Source organism: Ciona intestinalis, chromosome 6, assembly GCF_000224145.3.
Source record: "Ciona intestinalis chromosome 6, KH, whole genome shotgun sequence".
Lineage (NCBI taxonomy): Eukaryota > Metazoa > Chordata > Ascidiacea > Phlebobranchia > Cionidae > Ciona > Ciona intestinalis.
The window spans coordinates 569,391-586,664 of record NC_020171.2 but is presented as its reverse complement, the minus strand read 5'-3'; the positions used below and the strand labels follow the sequence as shown (position 1 = coordinate 586,664).

The window sequence follows — 17,274 nt, the reverse complement described above, 5'->3', positions numbered from 1 at the left end:
CAGACAACCACGAAACACGACCACAATGATTGCAGAATCGATCTTCGAACCTTATGTCTTCTGATTGGGATGTATGTACGTTTATATTAGACAAACTTAAGCAAAAAATTGCATGTAACATCGGTTAAACAAAGAACGCGAAATGTAACTTATTTATCCTCGCATGGGCGGTGCAGCCAGGGGTGTTATAACACGAGTGTTGTGTTTCATACACCTCGTGCCCGCCTACGCGTTATCACATATGTAACTTTGTATATAAAACAAGACAAATAACGAGCGTGACTATTGTTTGTTATAAAGTCTATGATGTAAGTGAACAGCAGTAAAATCTTTTCTTCTGTCTACTCCCTTTTACATCAGTCCCCAAATAATATCTATTTATTACGTCACGGCCGAATTTCCTCCTGTTCTGATTGGTTGTAATTTTATGGCAATATGACGTCATTTTGACTATGCGTGGTCTCGTTCTTTTTTCAGCGAAATGGCCGACGGCTTCGTGAAGGTAATTTCTTGGTTTGTTTTTACTAATTTACGATTATTTAAACAAATTTATTGCTGTTAGTAAGGGTTAAACGATGCAGTATCAACACAAGCTTATATTTAAGCCCGTATAAGTTAATTTACTGCCGTAAAAGGACTTTTCGTGTGTCGAAGTTTTTCTAAATTTAGTCCGATTTTTCATGTACTTTTTGGACTGTTTTTTTATTATTGTTCTTGCCGATGATGCTTTCCTACATTGATTGATGCTTCACGCACTGATTTCAAATATAATACCTGAGGCAGGAACAATTAGAAATAATTATTTATGAAACGAATTGTAGCTGGCCAAAGTTACAAATCTTCAAATATATTCGTAAAAAATAGACACTCCTATTTCTTACTATATTAATACATGTTAAAATCAATTGACTCCAGTCATACAAATTACACTAACTACTTAACATATAGCTAATTTTGGTTTCTTATTTTTTGCTATTTTCTGCTTGGAAAATTGGTTTTGTATTTCCAAAGTGACCCCATTATATATATGCATATCCTTGATTATGTTACCTGTATTCCCAGGTGCGGATAATAGACGCCAAGGACCACCTCTTGGGTCGTCTGGCAGCATTGATCGCTAAGAATTTATTAAATGGTAAGAGTTAATGGTTGGTAGTAGTAAAAAGTTTACCAATGTATCATAAACTAACCAGAAAAAAAAAAACTTGGAGAAATTCTAAGCGAATTTTCAATGTGGTATGTCTAACATATTGCGCTAAGAAATTATAGTGGCCAATGATGATGAATATATACCCAAATTTTCGAATTTCTTTTAAGAAATTCTGAGATAACAACATGCACTACCATCTGAGGCACAAACTATAATTCTATTCTGTATTGGTAAGGTTCTCTAGCAAGGCATGCCATGGAACCTGAAGATTAGACCAAATTTAGCCATTCCCCCAAGTTTATGTGGGTGTGGTCTTTGGTAAAACATATGTTGTGGGTCATTGAATTTACGCCAGAGTTATCCCATTCCCCCTTTTCTGTTTGGGTGAGGTCCTGTGGCAACGCACGCAATGAAATTAAAATTTTTGCCAGAGTAGGCCAATTACCCAAAAACCCATACTAATAATGAATTAACCTCACTAGATAATAAAGCCTGTAACTTCACCCAGTTCTATATGCTGGTAAGATTGTACAGCAATAAACTCCACCCAAAGTTTAGACCAGAAATGGCCTTTACGTATTAAAATAAATCAGTCAAATAAATACTACAAATACATTAAACCAAATTCAAATCTTTCAGGCCAGAAAATAGTTGTTGTGCGATGTGAGAGCATTCTTATATCTGGTAACTTCTACCGTAACAAGCTCAAGTATCTTGACTTTCTTCGCAAGAGGATAAGAACCAACCCAAAGAGAGGTCCCTTCCATTTCAGGTTAGCTAATACACTAATCATAAGTAAACGGGCGTCATGTTTTTGAATTTTCAATAAATTCTGTAGTGACAAAACACAACACTGATAGTTGTTAAATAGTTAAACTCGTTGATTAATGTGTTGAATGCAGTATAATTTGGCTCTGCTGCTTTGTATAGGCACCTAACAGCAGCTATTATATGGTGTAAAACTGTGATGTTAAAGCATGTGATATCACCACTGTTTCATAAACTTGGTAACTCATATTTGTCTTCACCTTAAAATATTTAAAAAATTAAAACATTTGTGTCAGTGATGATGTGTTTAACCACAAACCAATCGAATTCTCCTCGGAGGTCATGTGACCAACCATGCACTACCATCTGAGACGCAATGTTTTAAATAAAAACAAACAAATAAGTAATTCGCCCACCACTTTATTACCATTTTCTTGCATTAATAAATACAACTTTTAGAAATTAACGTTGTTAATAAATTTTTCCGAATGTGTGAACCGGAAAATATTTGAGAACTATTGTTATACTGTAGACCTTTATTTTTAGAGCTCCTTCCAAGATCCTATGGAGAACTGTACGTGGTATGTTACCTCATAAACTCAAAAGAGGTGCAGAAGCTCTTGATAGGTTGAAGGTATTTGAAGGGGTGCCTCCACCTTATGATAAGGTAACTAATGTCCCAATATCATGTAACTGTTGATACATATATGAACATAATTACTAGTATAGAACTATTGTGTACAAAATTATGTTTCTATTTCAAGTGGTTCAGGTTACACAATGTGGCTGCCCTGGTGTAAAAGTCCAAAATTTAGGTCGTACTTTGCCCCCTGCCACAAAACCCTGAAAGGATAATGGACCAACTCTGTCTTAAATTTTACCGACTTGAAATTATGCTAGTCTAATCTGCAATGTCATTTTTTTAACTTTAAAACTTGAGAAATAGTTGGCCAATGATGATGACACATACCCAAATTTTCGAATTTCTTTCAAGAAATTTTGAGATAACAACATGCACTACCATCTGAGGCAACTAAATTTTCTCAAGGACTAAAACCTATCTTAAGATAAAACTTTGGTGGAAAATGGAATCTTTATTTAAAAATTAAAAATTGGCACCTAGAGTTCATGGCTCTGGTCTTGCTGCTGCTTTTATTGTTTGTTTTATTAAAGTTTGCATCAACCAGTTTCTATTATTTGAGAGTGATGCCCTGGCCTTGACTTGAGATTTAGGGCAGACTTGGCCCATCAACCAGTTAAATGTTAAACTGTTTTTGTTTTTACAGAAAAAGCGAATGGTTGTTCCATCATGCATGAAAGTTGTCAAGCTCAAGCCAAAGAGAAAGTTTGCTCTCTTGTCTCGACTCTCAAGTGAAGTTGGCTGGAAATACAACGACGTCATTCAAGCGCTAGAAGAGAAAAGAAAGGCAAAGTCCAAGCTATACTGGGATAAAAAGCAATCCAACTTGGTATGAAAAAAATAGTTCTGTAACAAATTTAGTTCCTAAAGAGCTACTACAGTTTCTGTAAGAACTAAATTTGTTACTAATTTTGTCTGTAGGAACTAAATTTGTTACTAATATGTAACAAATTTAGTTCCTACAGAGCTACTACAGTTCTGTGGGAACTAAATTTGTTGTTAATTTAATATAACATGGCCATAATTTATTTAAATTTTGACCATGATAACTAAGGAAAATTAATTATATACACTCAAAATGATGTCATTATACCGAAAAATAAATTGATTTAAACATATACAAGAGTAAAATTTAAAAATATAGGATTTATTAAAATCTTTGTAAATTGTTAAGAAAGTTAAATAAGTTTTTATGTACTTTGTGCATTTGGAATGAATTACCATGTAAAGTTGATTCTTTCTTTTTTCAGAAAATCCGTAAAGAAGCAATCGCTAACGTTCAAGACCAGATTGCTGATTTGGACAAACAAATACAGGATATGGGTTGCTATGCTGTATGATTTGTTTCAATAAAATAACAACCAACAAAATATGGAGTGTCTTTTTGTCTCTGGTAGACTTGTTATTCTGTTGAAAGACTGTTAAATGCATAATTGCATTTAATTAAAAGAAGCGTAGCCGCTACACCTTTTGTGTTCAGTGACAAGACTAGTAGCCAACTTGGTGTGTAACTTCTGCGTTGAGTTGTTAGAATCTCAGAGCATACATGTTGTTTTGCACACCCCATGCTCGCTGTCAAAGTTATTTTATAGCTGTCTTTATATACCAGACAAATACACTGTTTCCGTTCACCTCGTGTCCACTGGCGAGTTATTTTATGGGTGTGTCTTACGACGTGCTAGACAGAAAAGTTGTATTCCTATAACTCATGCTCGCTTTTTAGGTATAGTATGAAGCCTCATTATATAACAGTTACAAGTGAGGTTTAAATACACCGTATGCTCTGTGCCGAGCTATACCATGTGTGACTTCTAATGCACCAAGTACACATGATCCTTAAATATAAATGTTGTATAAATTATGAAGCTGTATAGAATTTTAGCTGTCTGTGTAGGGCACAGGGTGTTAGAATTTATGAAATAAAAGAAGTGAATTAGTTGGTGGATAAAAAAACATTGTTAATCTAATGTAAAAAGTATATTATTATGCCATAATCGTTGATATGAGAGCAGTATTTCAGTCAAGCGCTGTAACAAGATTACAAAATCCATTTCACCTGAAATGCATGATGACATCTCTAGAAATTTCTGCCGATGCTAGTGATTCCCATGTCTTTACAAAGTACATTTCAAAAAGAGTTAAATTCATTGTTCATGATTAATATTGCATTTTATAAGAGCATTAAATAACATTATAGTGTTTTTAATATGATTCACGCTGAAATTTTGGTTTAAACACTTTATAATTTACGTGTAAAGGAAAAAATCGAAAATAGTTGTGTAACACTGGTGTGTACTTTTTCTAGAACACACGTGGTTTTTGATTTTACCCTCACGTGTTTTATTTTACATTGCCGATGAAACAGGTTGCGTGTCGCGTGCTTGAGAAATCTTAGGTATTGTATGCTAAAATTAAAGTCTTATTTATATACACAGCTTGCCAGTCTAAAGTATTTAATTATATATAGCCCTTTATAACTTTTTTTCCCGCTATTTTAGAGCACAGTAGCAGAGCAGTGCGTTTTGAATTTGAATCTATCTTTTGTATAACTATCCACAAAACTTCGCACGATGCACCGATTTGCAAAACTTGTGAGCAAATCTGCAGTTCCTGCTGGCAGAATAATATCCAGGGGTTATGCAAAAGAACTAAAGTTTGGCTCCATGGCAAGAGAAGAAATGATTGCGGGTAATTTTACTTTTCATATGATACGTATTCTGTTGAACGAATCGATATATATTGTGCTCCTGGTTTAACAAATTAATTACGAAGTAGAACAGTTTTGGGTGTTAGTGAAGAATCTCCCCCCCACACCTTATTTGCTAACCCCTAACCTAGGGGGGGTTAGGGGTTAGGTGTTGATGGTTAGGGGGTTAGTGGTTATAAAGGTTAGTGGTTATAGGGGTTAGCAAATAAGGTGGGGAGGGGAGACTCATCACTAGCACCCAGTTTTGGGTTAAAGTGTATTAATGTTTTTCGCATGTATCTGCTAACAGTGTACCAAATATAATTTAGAATAAGTATGATTTCTTAACATGGCTTGAAAATATACATATTTTATATTTTTCCCCTGATTTGAACACACTCAAGTGTAAAATAAAGTTTAAACTGTGCAAGATTTCGAATGGAACTGCAATTCTTTGGGTTAAGCTTGTTTTTACTTTGGAAGTTTATATTTCTACAGGCGTGAATCAGTTAGCTGATGCAGTCGCTGTCACTATGGGACCCAAAGGTAGAAATGTAGTGTTGGAGCAATCTTGGGGGTCACCCAAGGTCACAAAAGATGGTGTTACCGTCGCAAAAGGCATCGAATTCAAAGACAAATTCAAAAACATTGGCGCCAAGCTTGTACAAGATGTAGCTAATAGCACAAATGAAGAAGCAGGCGATGGTACAACTACTGCTACTGTTCTTGCCAGAGCTATTGCTAGAGAAGGAGCAGAAAAAATCAGCAGAGGCACAAACCCAATCGAAATGCGCCGCGGCATCCAAAAGGCCGTTGACGTTGTCATCGAGGAGTTAAAGAAGATGTCAAAGCAAGTTACAACTCCTGAAGAGATTGCGCAAGTTGCTACAATCTCCGCAAATGGGGATAAAGAAATTGGCGACCTAATTTCTAATGCTATGGAAAGGGTTGGGCGAAATGGAGTTATAACTGTAAAAGATGGCAAGACACTTCACGACGAGCTGGAAGTTATTGAAGGAATGAAATTTGATCGTGGTTACATTTCTCCATACTTTATTAACTCGTCCAAAGGCCAAAAGGTTGAATTTCAAAACGCTTATGTTCTGCTTTCGGAAAAGAAGATTAGTTCAATACAGGTGATTTGTTTGGTTTTTACTGTTAATCTCTGTTTGGAATATATTTTCTGTTAATACAGTTCTGTGTTTGGCAAATTCAACCTTTCTATTTGTGTATTTAACAAGAGGCAAATTACTGTGGTAGTTTTAAGAGGTACTGGTTAAGCCTGGCTTAAAATGCAAGTCGTCTGGCATGTTAAACGTTTTGTATTTTAAATGGCAAAACTTTCCAAATTCCCAATAATCTTCAAAATACAAAGTTTAACACTTTGCCCTGCTAGTTGAGGATAAATAGGGTATATGCATTCATTTATAACTAATAAATTTCCGCGAATCTTACCTTAATCTGGTGCTCATACAGTTAAACGGTTCATGTAACCTTACATCCATTCACTCTGGTTCTGGTTGCCGAGCAGATGGCCCAATCTTGCCTTCGACCTCACGCAGATGGAATTGAAATCTTAACATTGTTTTATTCTCCAGTCAATTGTCCCAGCCCTTGAGCTTGCCAACTCCCAGCGTAAACCACTCGTGATTATCGCTGAGGACGTTGATGGTGAGGCATTGAGCACTCTGGTCATCAACAGACTGAAAGTTGGTCTTCAAATTGCTGCAGTGAAAGCACCAGGTAAGAATTTAAATTGAACTTGTTAGGAGGACTTTATTTAAGACTATTATGTTAGTTATATATAGTAGGGTGGGGAAAGATGGGACAGCTTTTCTTTATTTTCTTGTCCCATTTAGTAGTAAACAAAGAACATTCAAAGAATTATAAAACCGTATCCTCACGACTCCCATAGACAATTGTTATTTTCTTTAAATCAATCAGGACATTTCAATATAATGTGCTAAAGGTGTCCCAGCTTACCCCACAGTACTATATAAAAGTTACTTTATTTAGCAGCCGATATAACTTTATGATTGGATTTAATTTACTCCTGTATATATTTTATTAATTTAGTGTGGGTTAAAACTTCACTTATGTATTTATTCCCGTTTTCAGGTTTTGGTGACAATAGAAAAAACACATTGAAAGACATGGCTATTGCAACTGGTGGTCTTGTGTTTGGTGAAGATGCTTTGGAACTTAAACTTGAAGATGTACAAGCCCATGACCTTGGGGAGGTGAGTCTTGTTTTATGGCCACTGTCGAGCTATAACAGGTTTTTTACATCAGCCAGATGCATCATCCATGTATTTATTATGCTTATAACATGAATGCTCACTGTCAAGTTATATTATGAATATTTTTGATTTTTTAGAAATGCATGGTGTATTTACACGCCTCATGCTCACTGTCGGGATGTGAAACATTGGTATCTTTTTTATACGCCAGGCACACATGGTGTATTCATACACCCTTTGCTCACTGTCAAGTCATGAAATGGGTGTTTTCTTATACACAAGACACACATGGTGTATTCATACACCTTATGCTCACTGTCAAGTCATGAAATGGGTGTTTTCTTATACACAAGACACACATGGTGTATTCATACACCTCATGCTAACTGTCAAGCCATAACACTAATCTCTTCAGGTTGAAGAAATCACGATCACGAAAGACGATTGTCTCCTTCTACGAGGTAAAGGTAAGCAAGAAGACGTAGAAAAGAGAGTCGCGCAAATCCACGAACAAATTGATGAAACCAGTAGCGATTATGAGAGGGAAAAACTGAATGAAAGAGTTGCAAAACTTGCGAGTGGTGTTGCTGTGTTGAAGGTAGTTTAAAACTTAAAAATATGTATATAATTATATATATATATATATATATATATATGTTTGAACCTTGGATTTATGCCCATTATGAACAATTAAAAAACCAAACTATAAAAAATGTTTTAAAAATTATTCTAACTTTTTGTTTAATATTTTCAATAAATATATATATACATTTTTCCCGAAACTACAGGTAGGTGGCAGTAGTGAGGTGGAAGTTAACGAGAAGAAAGATCGAGTTAATGACGCATTGAACGCAACACGAGCTGCAGTAGAAGAAGGCATCGTCCCAGGTGGTGGCGTCGCTCTTCTAAGGTGTCATGACATTATCTCTGCTCTACAAGGGGGTACAAGGTAAAAGGCTAACTTTAATGCAGTGTTTCTGTTATATTTTACATGCATACAATGGGCCTGAGATTTAGGCCAGTGTAGGTTTATTACTCTGACTAATAGGATATAAATAATGCAGTGTTTCTGTTATATTCTAAATTGCATGCAATGGCCCTGAGATTTAGGCCAGAGTTTTCAGTTGACCCATTACTCTGACTGATAGGATAGAATTAATGGAGTGATTTTAATATATTTTACATACATTCAATGGCCCTGAGATTAGGTCAGAGTTGGTCCATTACCCAAACACCCCAGGTGCTGCAAAGCCCTTATCAAATTTTGAAGGCTGTTGCTTTCCCATTTAAATACCTTAAAACAGCTGTATGTGTTTAAAACCTCTACTTTTCTTTACAGAGACGAACAAGTTGGGGTTGACATTATTCTCAAAGTTTTAAGAATACCTTGCGCCCAAATAGCTGACAACGCTGGCATGGAGGGACAACTTGTAGCTGAGAAACTGTTGCAGCATAAAGGTAACTAAATAGTGTTATGTAGTATGTCATATTCATGTGTGTGTAGGAATTAAATAGTTTAGTGGTTCCTAAAAGTTGTTTCGGTAAAATGATAGTTTAGCTGTAATTGATAGCAGAAACGGTAAAAAGTGAGGAATTAAATAGTTTAGTGGTTCCTAAATGTTGTTTCGGTAAAATGATAGTTCAGCTGTAATTGATAGCAGAAACGGTAAAAAGTGAAGAGTTTAAAAAGATGCAGTTTTGGAGGAATAATGTTTAAGGTATTAGATGTTGGAATTCAAACTCTACAGTATTAGTTGTTGCAGTTAGTTGGTGACGCCATTAAAAGTGCTACAGTGGATCAAAGATGTAGTCAGTGATGAGCCAGGGAAGGGTGTTTTGGGGACCCAGCCCCCTGTTTAAAAAATTGTTGTTTTTTTTATACTTATTTTTCTGGCTTTGGTACTGGATGTAGTAGTATACTGTCAATAAAATTGGCTTGATAAAGAGTTTTAAATCAATCGAAGGTGACTATGGCTACGACGCACGAGAAGACAAATACCGTAACATGCTCGAAGCTGGAATTCTGGACCCAACGAAAGTCGTAAAACAGGCTCTTATTGATGCTTCTGGTGTTGCTTCGTTGCTTACAACTGCTGAGTGTGTTGTTACCGAAGAACCAAAGGAAGACCCCCCAATGCCTGCAGGAGGGGGTATGGGTGGCATGGGAGGAATGGGTGGCATGGGTGGAATGATGTAACAAGACCAATTTGACGTATAAAAAAATTTCAACAATTTTTGGAAATTTTATGAAAATGACCACTCATTTCAGCAAAAAATTTTGGGAATTTTTTCAACATTCAAAAAAGGTTGTTTTTTGGAAGAAAGTGTAAACAAATATGTGGAAATTTTTAGCTAAATTAAGGGGTAACAAATGTGTGAACATTTTTTGATAATTCTTACACATTTCAACGTTCAAAAAGGGATAATTTTTGGCAGAAATTTCAATTTTTTTGTGAAATTCTTTTAGTAGCAAGACTCAAAGAGTGTATAGCAGTTATAATACAATCTTTACACTTTCTTATTTTCTTAACGTATTAATCGTACTGTTGCGTAATTCCTGCCACAAACTCAATGGATCAAATCGTGAAAGATGAGAATTTCACTTTTTCTGCTTCTTAAAGCGTACACTCCAAAATCGAGTGCTCATTTAAATAAATACAACGTTTTTTCAATGTGTGGCTTATTTATTTTAATTCCACATGGCAAAAATCTTTTTTTCTGCTGCTAAATCTAAGACTTAAAATCGGGTGCTCATTTAAATAAATACAACGTTTTTCAATATATGGTTTATTTAATCTAATTTGACAAAACGACATTAAAATAATAGGCATAGGCGACAAATCTGGGGTGGCAAGGTAGGCAAGTTAGCCCTGGAATTTTTGCACCGTTTAAAACCATAAAAATACGACCAATTAGATAAAATTTGTTCCCAAGGGCTTTGTATCCTATTCCTGCATCCCCTGCATTTTAAAAGATTTGGCGCCTATGATTTAGGCACTACATGATAAGGATATGAATAGCTAAAGGACGACATTCTACTCTAAAATTTATTTTGTTGGAAATAACTTAATGCCAGAATTCGCCATGGTATGACGTAATAATATGCTGATATTCTTCGCGTGGCATATTGTTGCATTGTGACATCACAAAAGCGGATCTAGAAGGCATGTCCACCTAGACAAATATCGACGTTTTATATTTTATGTTTGCATTCGATATAACTGCGTGAAAATAACGGGACAACAGTTGTCGTTAAACAGGGGTGTCCTGTCTCAAACACCTCGTGTCCATTTACGAGTTCCCGTGTATTATAGAAGGGTGGGGTAAGATGGGACATGCTCTTATTTCTTTTTCCTCGAAAAACCCGACCAGAAAATGCTGGAAATGGGTGCTAACGCTATCCCATTTTACCCACAATTATACTGCATGTAGCATTACAGTGATTTTCGCATGACTGACAGTTCGGACAACCCATCAGTGATAATCTTTATGCGTAATGCACTGTCTACAATTCTTAACCGTAGCTTAGTACAGCTGAAACAATTCGCTAAGTTAGTTTACTCTATTCATATTTACCATTGTGGAGTTGTTGCAATTTTCGTAATATCCATTCTGCGTATTGAAATTTGTTTGTTGCTGGTTGCGGTTTTTGCCACCGAAGAATTTTTCGTCCGAATCCAAAACAATATTGTAGCTGTGTATGAAATTGCTTTGGTTATTTTAACTTGTTTATTGACAAGCAGTTCTGTTTATGCAGTTAAATGAATAAATGTAACTTAATTATCCTCACATGGCTATATAATTCTAGTCGTTATAACACGTTTGTTCTAATTCTACACATTGTGCTCGCTTACAAGGTACCACCCATGTTTTTATGTGTGCCTTTTTCTGTATTGCTGACAAAATAACCCATTAATGGCCACTAGATTAGAGCTATTGCCGTTAAGTTGCCCACGGACACATTGCCCACAATGGTAGCAGCGACGAGCCTTGAACCCGTAACCGTATATACTATTAATGCTAACTGAATATAGTCAAATAAGCACCTCGTTTAAATGCATTAAAAATCGGAACATACGAAAACTAATGTTAATATAATACCTTCCGCCATTTTGTACAGGTATCTTGTAGTTTTTGTAGCTTTTAGTCGGATGGAAGTTGAATACAAATATAAGACCAGCTCGTTCGAATACAAAAACTTTGTCATCCTCGTGCTTACGTGTTACGACGCTCTGCAGTAAAATATTGAATAGTTTTAACTTATTTATCCTCGTGTGACAGGTAAACGACAGTCATTATAACACGGGTACTCTGTTTCATCATAGAATACTGTACCAAGCTGGTTAGTATTCTATGGTTTTATACACCTCGTGCCAGCTTACGAAATACCACGTATGTAACTTTGTGGGTGATTATTTTATATATATATTTTTTTATTATTGTGTGTGATAATTTCGACCAAAATCAGACAAAAATAATTATATTTAAGCGGCTACTAACCTGATTGGACTTCAACCAAGCAAAGTTTTGTTCCAATTTATTAATTGCGGTATCGTATCTCTTGAGGTACTTGTATCGTAGCTGATCGTTGTCCGCTAGGTAGAGCTGTCGTCTCGCAAATTTGTAACTGTCGTTGTTTGCAGGCGAGGGTAGCTCTACCCAATCAGGATGCCCGAACTCGTTTCCTAAATTTTGATTGGTTAATTTGAATTGAATACAACACGTATGGTTTTCGGTTCAAAAATGTATTTTATTGTAAACCGCATTAAATACTTATCACAATACAGCTAAAACAAATCTACTTTTAAATAATATAGTACGGTTGGGACATGTTTCCATTCTTTTTTCAATCCATTTGATAGCAAACAAAGAATATTTATAAAATGATATAACCGCATCTTCACAACTGTAAAAATTGTTGTTAATTGTTCAAAACACGGTTAAAAATATGGGATTAAGTGCTAACAGTATCCCATATTACCCCGCATGTTCCTAAGCCAGACAGCTTACAACTTATTTATTTGAACCCAACATTTAAACAGTAAGACACCAATATTATTTGCTGTTTTACCTATAAAGTTCATGTATCCTTGCCCAGTAAAAGCATGGGTAAGCAGGCGAATCATTTTGTATAAACTGAGTCCACGGTCCAATGAAATAGTTAACTGCTCGGTTTCTGACATCGGAGAATTCCCGATCAAATTTCGACTGAGTGTCATTAGACTTGCTTCGTTCTAGAAAAGAATGTAAAAATAAATGATTGAATGTAACTTGTTTATCCTCGCATATGGCGGGGCAACAACGGTCGTTACAACACGGATATTTTGTTTCATACACCTGGTGCCACCAGCAAACAAGTTACCATATGTAACTTTATGGATAATTATTTGAATATTATTTTCGTTTATTTTTTGTATAACTGAAATTCAGACAACCTATTATTGACCGGTAGGTTGAAGCAATTGTCGTCAGGTGTCTTACAATGCCACGGCGCCAGATCGAACACATTCTTTGCTAATAGTATATCTTGTTATTATGACGTCACACCTGCTCGTGATTTTCCACGTAGGCGATTCTTTTCTCTCCTGGCCTCTGATTGGTCAGGAAATTTTGAATATATTCCATACACCAATCCTCGTCTCGCGTGTTGGAAATGAGCTAAAAATAAACCATCTCAAAATCGACCTTATAGTGGTTAGTGCAAGATGGTTTATCTTTTAATTCTTGATTAGGCTCTAATCTTATGTAGATGTTATGAAGGCTAAAGCGGGCATGGTTTATTTAAATTTTCGTTATATAATATGGTAGGGAAAGATGGGACACTTTTCATTTTGTTTTCTCGTCCCATTTGGTAGTAAACAAAGAACTTTCAAAGAATTATAAAACGTATCCTCACGACTCCCATAGACCGTTATTAATTGTTTAAAAAAAACGATTGGTATTTAGGTATTATGTGTTAAAGGTGGCCCATCTGACCCCACCCTACTATGTTTGAATTAGTTCGTGTCAAAAAAGCTTTTTAGTGTTGTATTATAGTTTAACCAGGTTTGTTTAAAACATGAGTTAGTTCTTTTAATTTTACGATTTCAAATCTTATACCTTCATCCATTTTTCTGGAATATCCATCGCCATTTTGTAATCGAATCCAAGCCCACCTTCGCTTACAAGCCGTGTAATACATGGCAAGCCACTCATTTCCTATATAAGAAATAAGTCAGTCGTTAATATAAAATACTACATTGATTAAATGAATAAATGTAACCTATTCATTCTCGCACATGGCGGGAAACGACAGCCGTTATAATATGGGTGTTTTGTTTCATACACCGCGTGCCCGGGTTACGTTGCAAATTTGTGGAGGTAGGCCATTCGAGTAATTTAAAGTTTCGGGCCAAATCAATCAATTAGGTCTATATTAGTCATTGTCACACATAATTATATTCCATTAGATTCCAAACCGTACCTCGGCAATAGTTGTAACTTCGGGGTAGAATTTATGCAGCATATCGTTCATTAGCATTAAATATGAAATAGCTTCCAAGTTCATATGAGTTCCGAAGTATTGTTCGTATTCGTCTGTCATTCGTCGGCCTGTTAATGCAGTAATTGTTGCTATGTGTTGTTTCAAATGTGGGTAACAGTTTTTGTGTTTTGAAATGTGCACACTTAAGTAGATTTGATACTTTCACACTCCTAATGCTTTGTGTCGACTTATTACATGGGTTTCTTCTTGTACGACAGACACAAACGGTGTATTTACATTTTGTCTTGGTGTGTTTTATAGTTAAATACAAGAATAGGTTTTCTCCTTTCAAAAATTTATGTACAAATTTTACCTGTCTCCATATCTCGGTAGACCATTTCTGTCACACCACAGAATCTGAAGCCGTCGATTTGGAACTCGTCCAAGTAAAATCGAAGTTGCGAAAGCAGAAAGCGAACTGTTTCCCATCTAGATATATAGGATAGGATACATAAGCGTTAACACTACGAAATGGCCTAAAATTTAGAGTTAGACTCTACAGTCGAAAAAGTATTTTAAAAGGTGTTAGCTTGAAAAATATTGGCTAAGAATTTTGTTAGTATGTTTTAAATGTAGAATATTTTTTATATGTGCGTTTGCACAAAAATATTTTACCTGCAAATTTACATACGTGGTAACTCGTAAGCTGGCACGAGGTGTATGAAACAGAACACCCGTGTTATAACAACTGCATGTCATTGCCCCAGCACGCGAAGGTAAATAAGTTACATTCATTCATATACATACGCACTTGCTGTAATCAAACACCCTTGTGTTATGTTCTTGGTTTGTGCCTTCTTTTCCTTGTTTAAAGAACCCGCCTTCTGTACCGTCAAACATATTCAATCCATCCAGAATGTTCTTTGACGATTCCCCGTGCATAATGTCCATTATGACGTAAATTCCCATCGCATGCGCAGTGTCGATCAGTTCTTTTAACTCGGCAGTTGTTCCATAACGACTGTAAATGGGATTTCAAATCGTAACTCGGTTTATAATAAATTGGGGAAAATTGGTTTATATTCTCTGTTATTGCCCTTTTTGGTAGTAAAAACGTATTTACAGAAATATATAGCCGTATCCTCATAACTCTAAAAGAGCGTTTTTAATTTTTAAAAACACGATTAAGAAATAACGGATATTGATATTATGTGCTAACAGTACTTCCATTTTACACCCCACAGTTCTATAGCAGGGTGGGGAAAGAAGAAAATATGGGATATTATGTGTTATAACACTACCTATACATCTTAACCTACAGTAGGCTACTATTAACTTAATAGGTTATAGAGTTCTTACCTTGAAGCTGCGAAATAGTTGGTAACTTGGTATCCGAAACTTGGGTAATATGGGTGCTCTACAAGCGCCATAAGTAGAAGAGTGTTGTACCCAAGGTCTCGTATACGTGGCAACACTTGTCTTGTGAAATGTCGGTAGCTGGACACTTCATAACGGTCAGACGCAATTCCAATATGAGCTTCGTAGATTCGAAGGCGGTCCGGTTTGCTTGGTCTTTGTGTGTACTAAAAGATGAATGAATGTTATATAGCTTAACGGTAATTTCTCCAACGCAGTGGTTACTGATGGGTTGTCCAAATTATCAGCCATATAAAAAAATGAAAAAAAATCCCTTCCTCCAAAATAATCACCCACAAAGTAACATACATGGTAACTCGTATATAACACGAGGTGTATGAGCATTCGTGTTATACGACTGTCGTTTTTAGGCCACGCGAGGATAAAGGAAGTTACATTCATTTCATTCAGCTATTCTCGCGTGCTGGTGGGGCAACGGCAGTCATAAAGACAAGCGTTTTGTTTTATTCCCCTCGGGTCCGCTTACTGGTTACCACGTATGTAGCTTCTTTGTAGGTAATTATTTTTCACCATATAACCACTTACACGGCGCAGGAGAAATAGACAGAATGAGGCATTTGCTGTTTAGCTTTAAGGTGTACATACGTAGCCCATGCGCCTTATTAAACTTATACATTACAGTATCTTCTGGTGATAAAGTACAAGGATAAAAGTGCATTATTATCTTTACCTTTTGTATTTGGTTTCTTGGTGTGTTCCAGAAAAGCCATTTAAACGTAGCATCATCTCCACGTTGTACAACGTACTTTGCCCAAGGTGAAATACGTTCAAGACGTTGGTTATCATGTGTTTCGATTACAAGCTATATATAAAGGGATAAAACGTATTACTTCATTCGTTATATATACCATTGTTGTCAGACATATTATATAAGCCTGAGAAAGAGCTAATTTGGCAACTTCAATTGTGTTCTAAACTAAACCATGATAAAGGTGGCCGGCACTTATTGGTCGCAAATGGGTTCTATAGAACACTGATAGGTATACGTCGGGGTAATGAGTCATCTCCGCCTATTTCGCAGGTCCCATGGCATGTGCTACTCTGTATATAGGACCTCACCCAGATAGATTAGTAAAACTGCTATACGTTCAGCAAATTACCTTCAGTTCGCTCAAGTGTTGAATAGGGCAGCTACCGTCGTAACACGGGGGGATATACAATTCCCATTTACCGAAATTTCTAGCCTCGAATTTTCTAAGCTCCCAGCAGTTACCTGAAATACAATTTTGTTTTACAAGGTCTACTGTGAAAAGGCCATTGCGTACATTTTAGAATATAGGGTATTTTGGGGTAACATGGATACCGCTAACACACAATGTCCCACATTCCCTATTCATGTTTTTAAATACATTAACAAAAGTCTATTCAAATGAATATAACATATTTATCCTCTCATGGCGGGAAAACGACAGAATGGCGGGAAAAATTTTACACACCTCGCGCCCGAGTTATACCACGTATATAACTTTGCTGGGTATTTTTCACAATTAAAGGGTCTTACGCGACAGGGAAATAACAAACTTACTGAATTCTCCTTTAAGATAAACAGCTTTAACATCGGGTACCCACTCCATGCACCTCACGCCACCGTTATCAGTCATCATGATCCCGAACTCTTTGTGGCCTTGCGTAAATCGCTCCAATCCTTCAACGCTTTCTATCGCCATCTTTGTTTTCTCGAACATTCCATACCTTTGATAAATTTCTGTTACAGACATTTGGTAATCTTACCTAAGTAAACATAACGTTTTTTTAAGGGGTATATTTTTTGGGAAATTTAAAAATTGGTACATTTGGTAACAGAGATAACAGTTAACAAGTAGACAGAACTTTGACAAAGTGGTTAGCGGGCCATCTGTTTTAACATCGAGGTTATGGTGCGCGGTTCCA

The 17,274-nt window shown here is 36.1% G+C and overlaps 3 protein-coding genes and 3 non-coding genes across 7 annotated transcripts; 5 read left to right on the top strand and 1 right to left on the bottom strand.

Annotated features, from left to right (window-relative positions):
• Positions 1-414: 414 nt before the first annotated feature.
• LOC101243418 (60S ribosomal protein L13a) lies at positions 415-3,928 on the top strand. Its single transcript, XM_004226094.3, has 6 exons — positions 415-502; positions 1,063-1,135; positions 1,790-1,922; positions 2,465-2,585; positions 3,205-3,387; positions 3,809-3,928. The coding sequence occupies exons 1-6, from the start codon at positions 482-484 to the stop codon at positions 3,896-3,898; spliced, it is 621 nt and encodes a 206-aa protein (XP_004226142.1). The 5' UTR covers positions 415-481; the 3' UTR covers positions 3,899-3,928.
• On the top strand, positions 1,269-1,356 carry LOC113474327. Its single transcript, XR_003395991.1, has one exon. It is a non-coding gene; the product is annotated as a small nucleolar RNA Z195/SNORD33/SNORD32 family (small nucleolar RNA).
• On the top strand, positions 2,207-2,294 carry LOC113474325. Its single transcript, XR_003395989.1, has one exon. It is a non-coding gene; the product is annotated as a small nucleolar RNA Z195/SNORD33/SNORD32 family (small nucleolar RNA).
• LOC113474326 lies at positions 2,865-2,951 on the top strand. The gene has a single exon (XR_003395990.1). It is a non-coding gene; the product is annotated as a small nucleolar RNA Z195/SNORD33/SNORD32 family (small nucleolar RNA).
• A 1,129-nt stretch (positions 3,929-5,057) lies between the features above and the next one.
• On the top strand, positions 5,058-10,156 carry LOC100186337 (heat shock protein 60A-like). Its single transcript, XM_018812296.2, has 8 exons — positions 5,058-5,246; positions 5,743-6,380; positions 6,843-6,987; positions 7,363-7,484; positions 7,900-8,082; positions 8,273-8,433; positions 8,824-8,942; positions 9,449-10,156. The coding sequence occupies exons 1-8, from the start codon at positions 5,129-5,131 to the stop codon at positions 9,679-9,681; spliced, it is 1,719 nt and encodes a 572-aa protein (XP_018667841.1). The 5' UTR covers positions 5,058-5,128; the 3' UTR covers positions 9,682-10,156.
• LOC100178437 (1,4-alpha-glucan-branching enzyme-like) lies at positions 10,094-17,117 on the bottom strand. Of its 2 annotated transcripts, none has more exons than XM_026834867.1 (14): positions 16,906-17,117; positions 16,485-16,590; positions 16,055-16,186; positions 15,307-15,530; positions 14,759-14,968; positions 14,321-14,436; positions 13,948-14,075; positions 13,584-13,682; positions 13,032-13,142; positions 12,556-12,718; positions 11,985-12,169; positions 11,586-11,716; positions 11,061-11,178; positions 10,094-10,658 (listed from the first exon to the last, which is right to left on the bottom strand). In XM_026834867.1, exons 1-14 carry the CDS (start codon positions 17,100-17,102, stop codon positions 10,551-10,553), a joined length of 2,028 nt encoding a protein of 675 aa, XP_026690668.1. In that variant the 5' UTR covers positions 17,103-17,117; the 3' UTR covers positions 10,094-10,550. The 2 variants fall into 2 exon arrangements, with proteins under 2 accessions (XP_026690668.1, XP_002126483.1); XM_002126447.3 differs by having other exon boundaries at positions 16,485-16,597; positions 16,910-17,117.
• Positions 17,118-17,274: the final 157 nt, after the last annotated feature.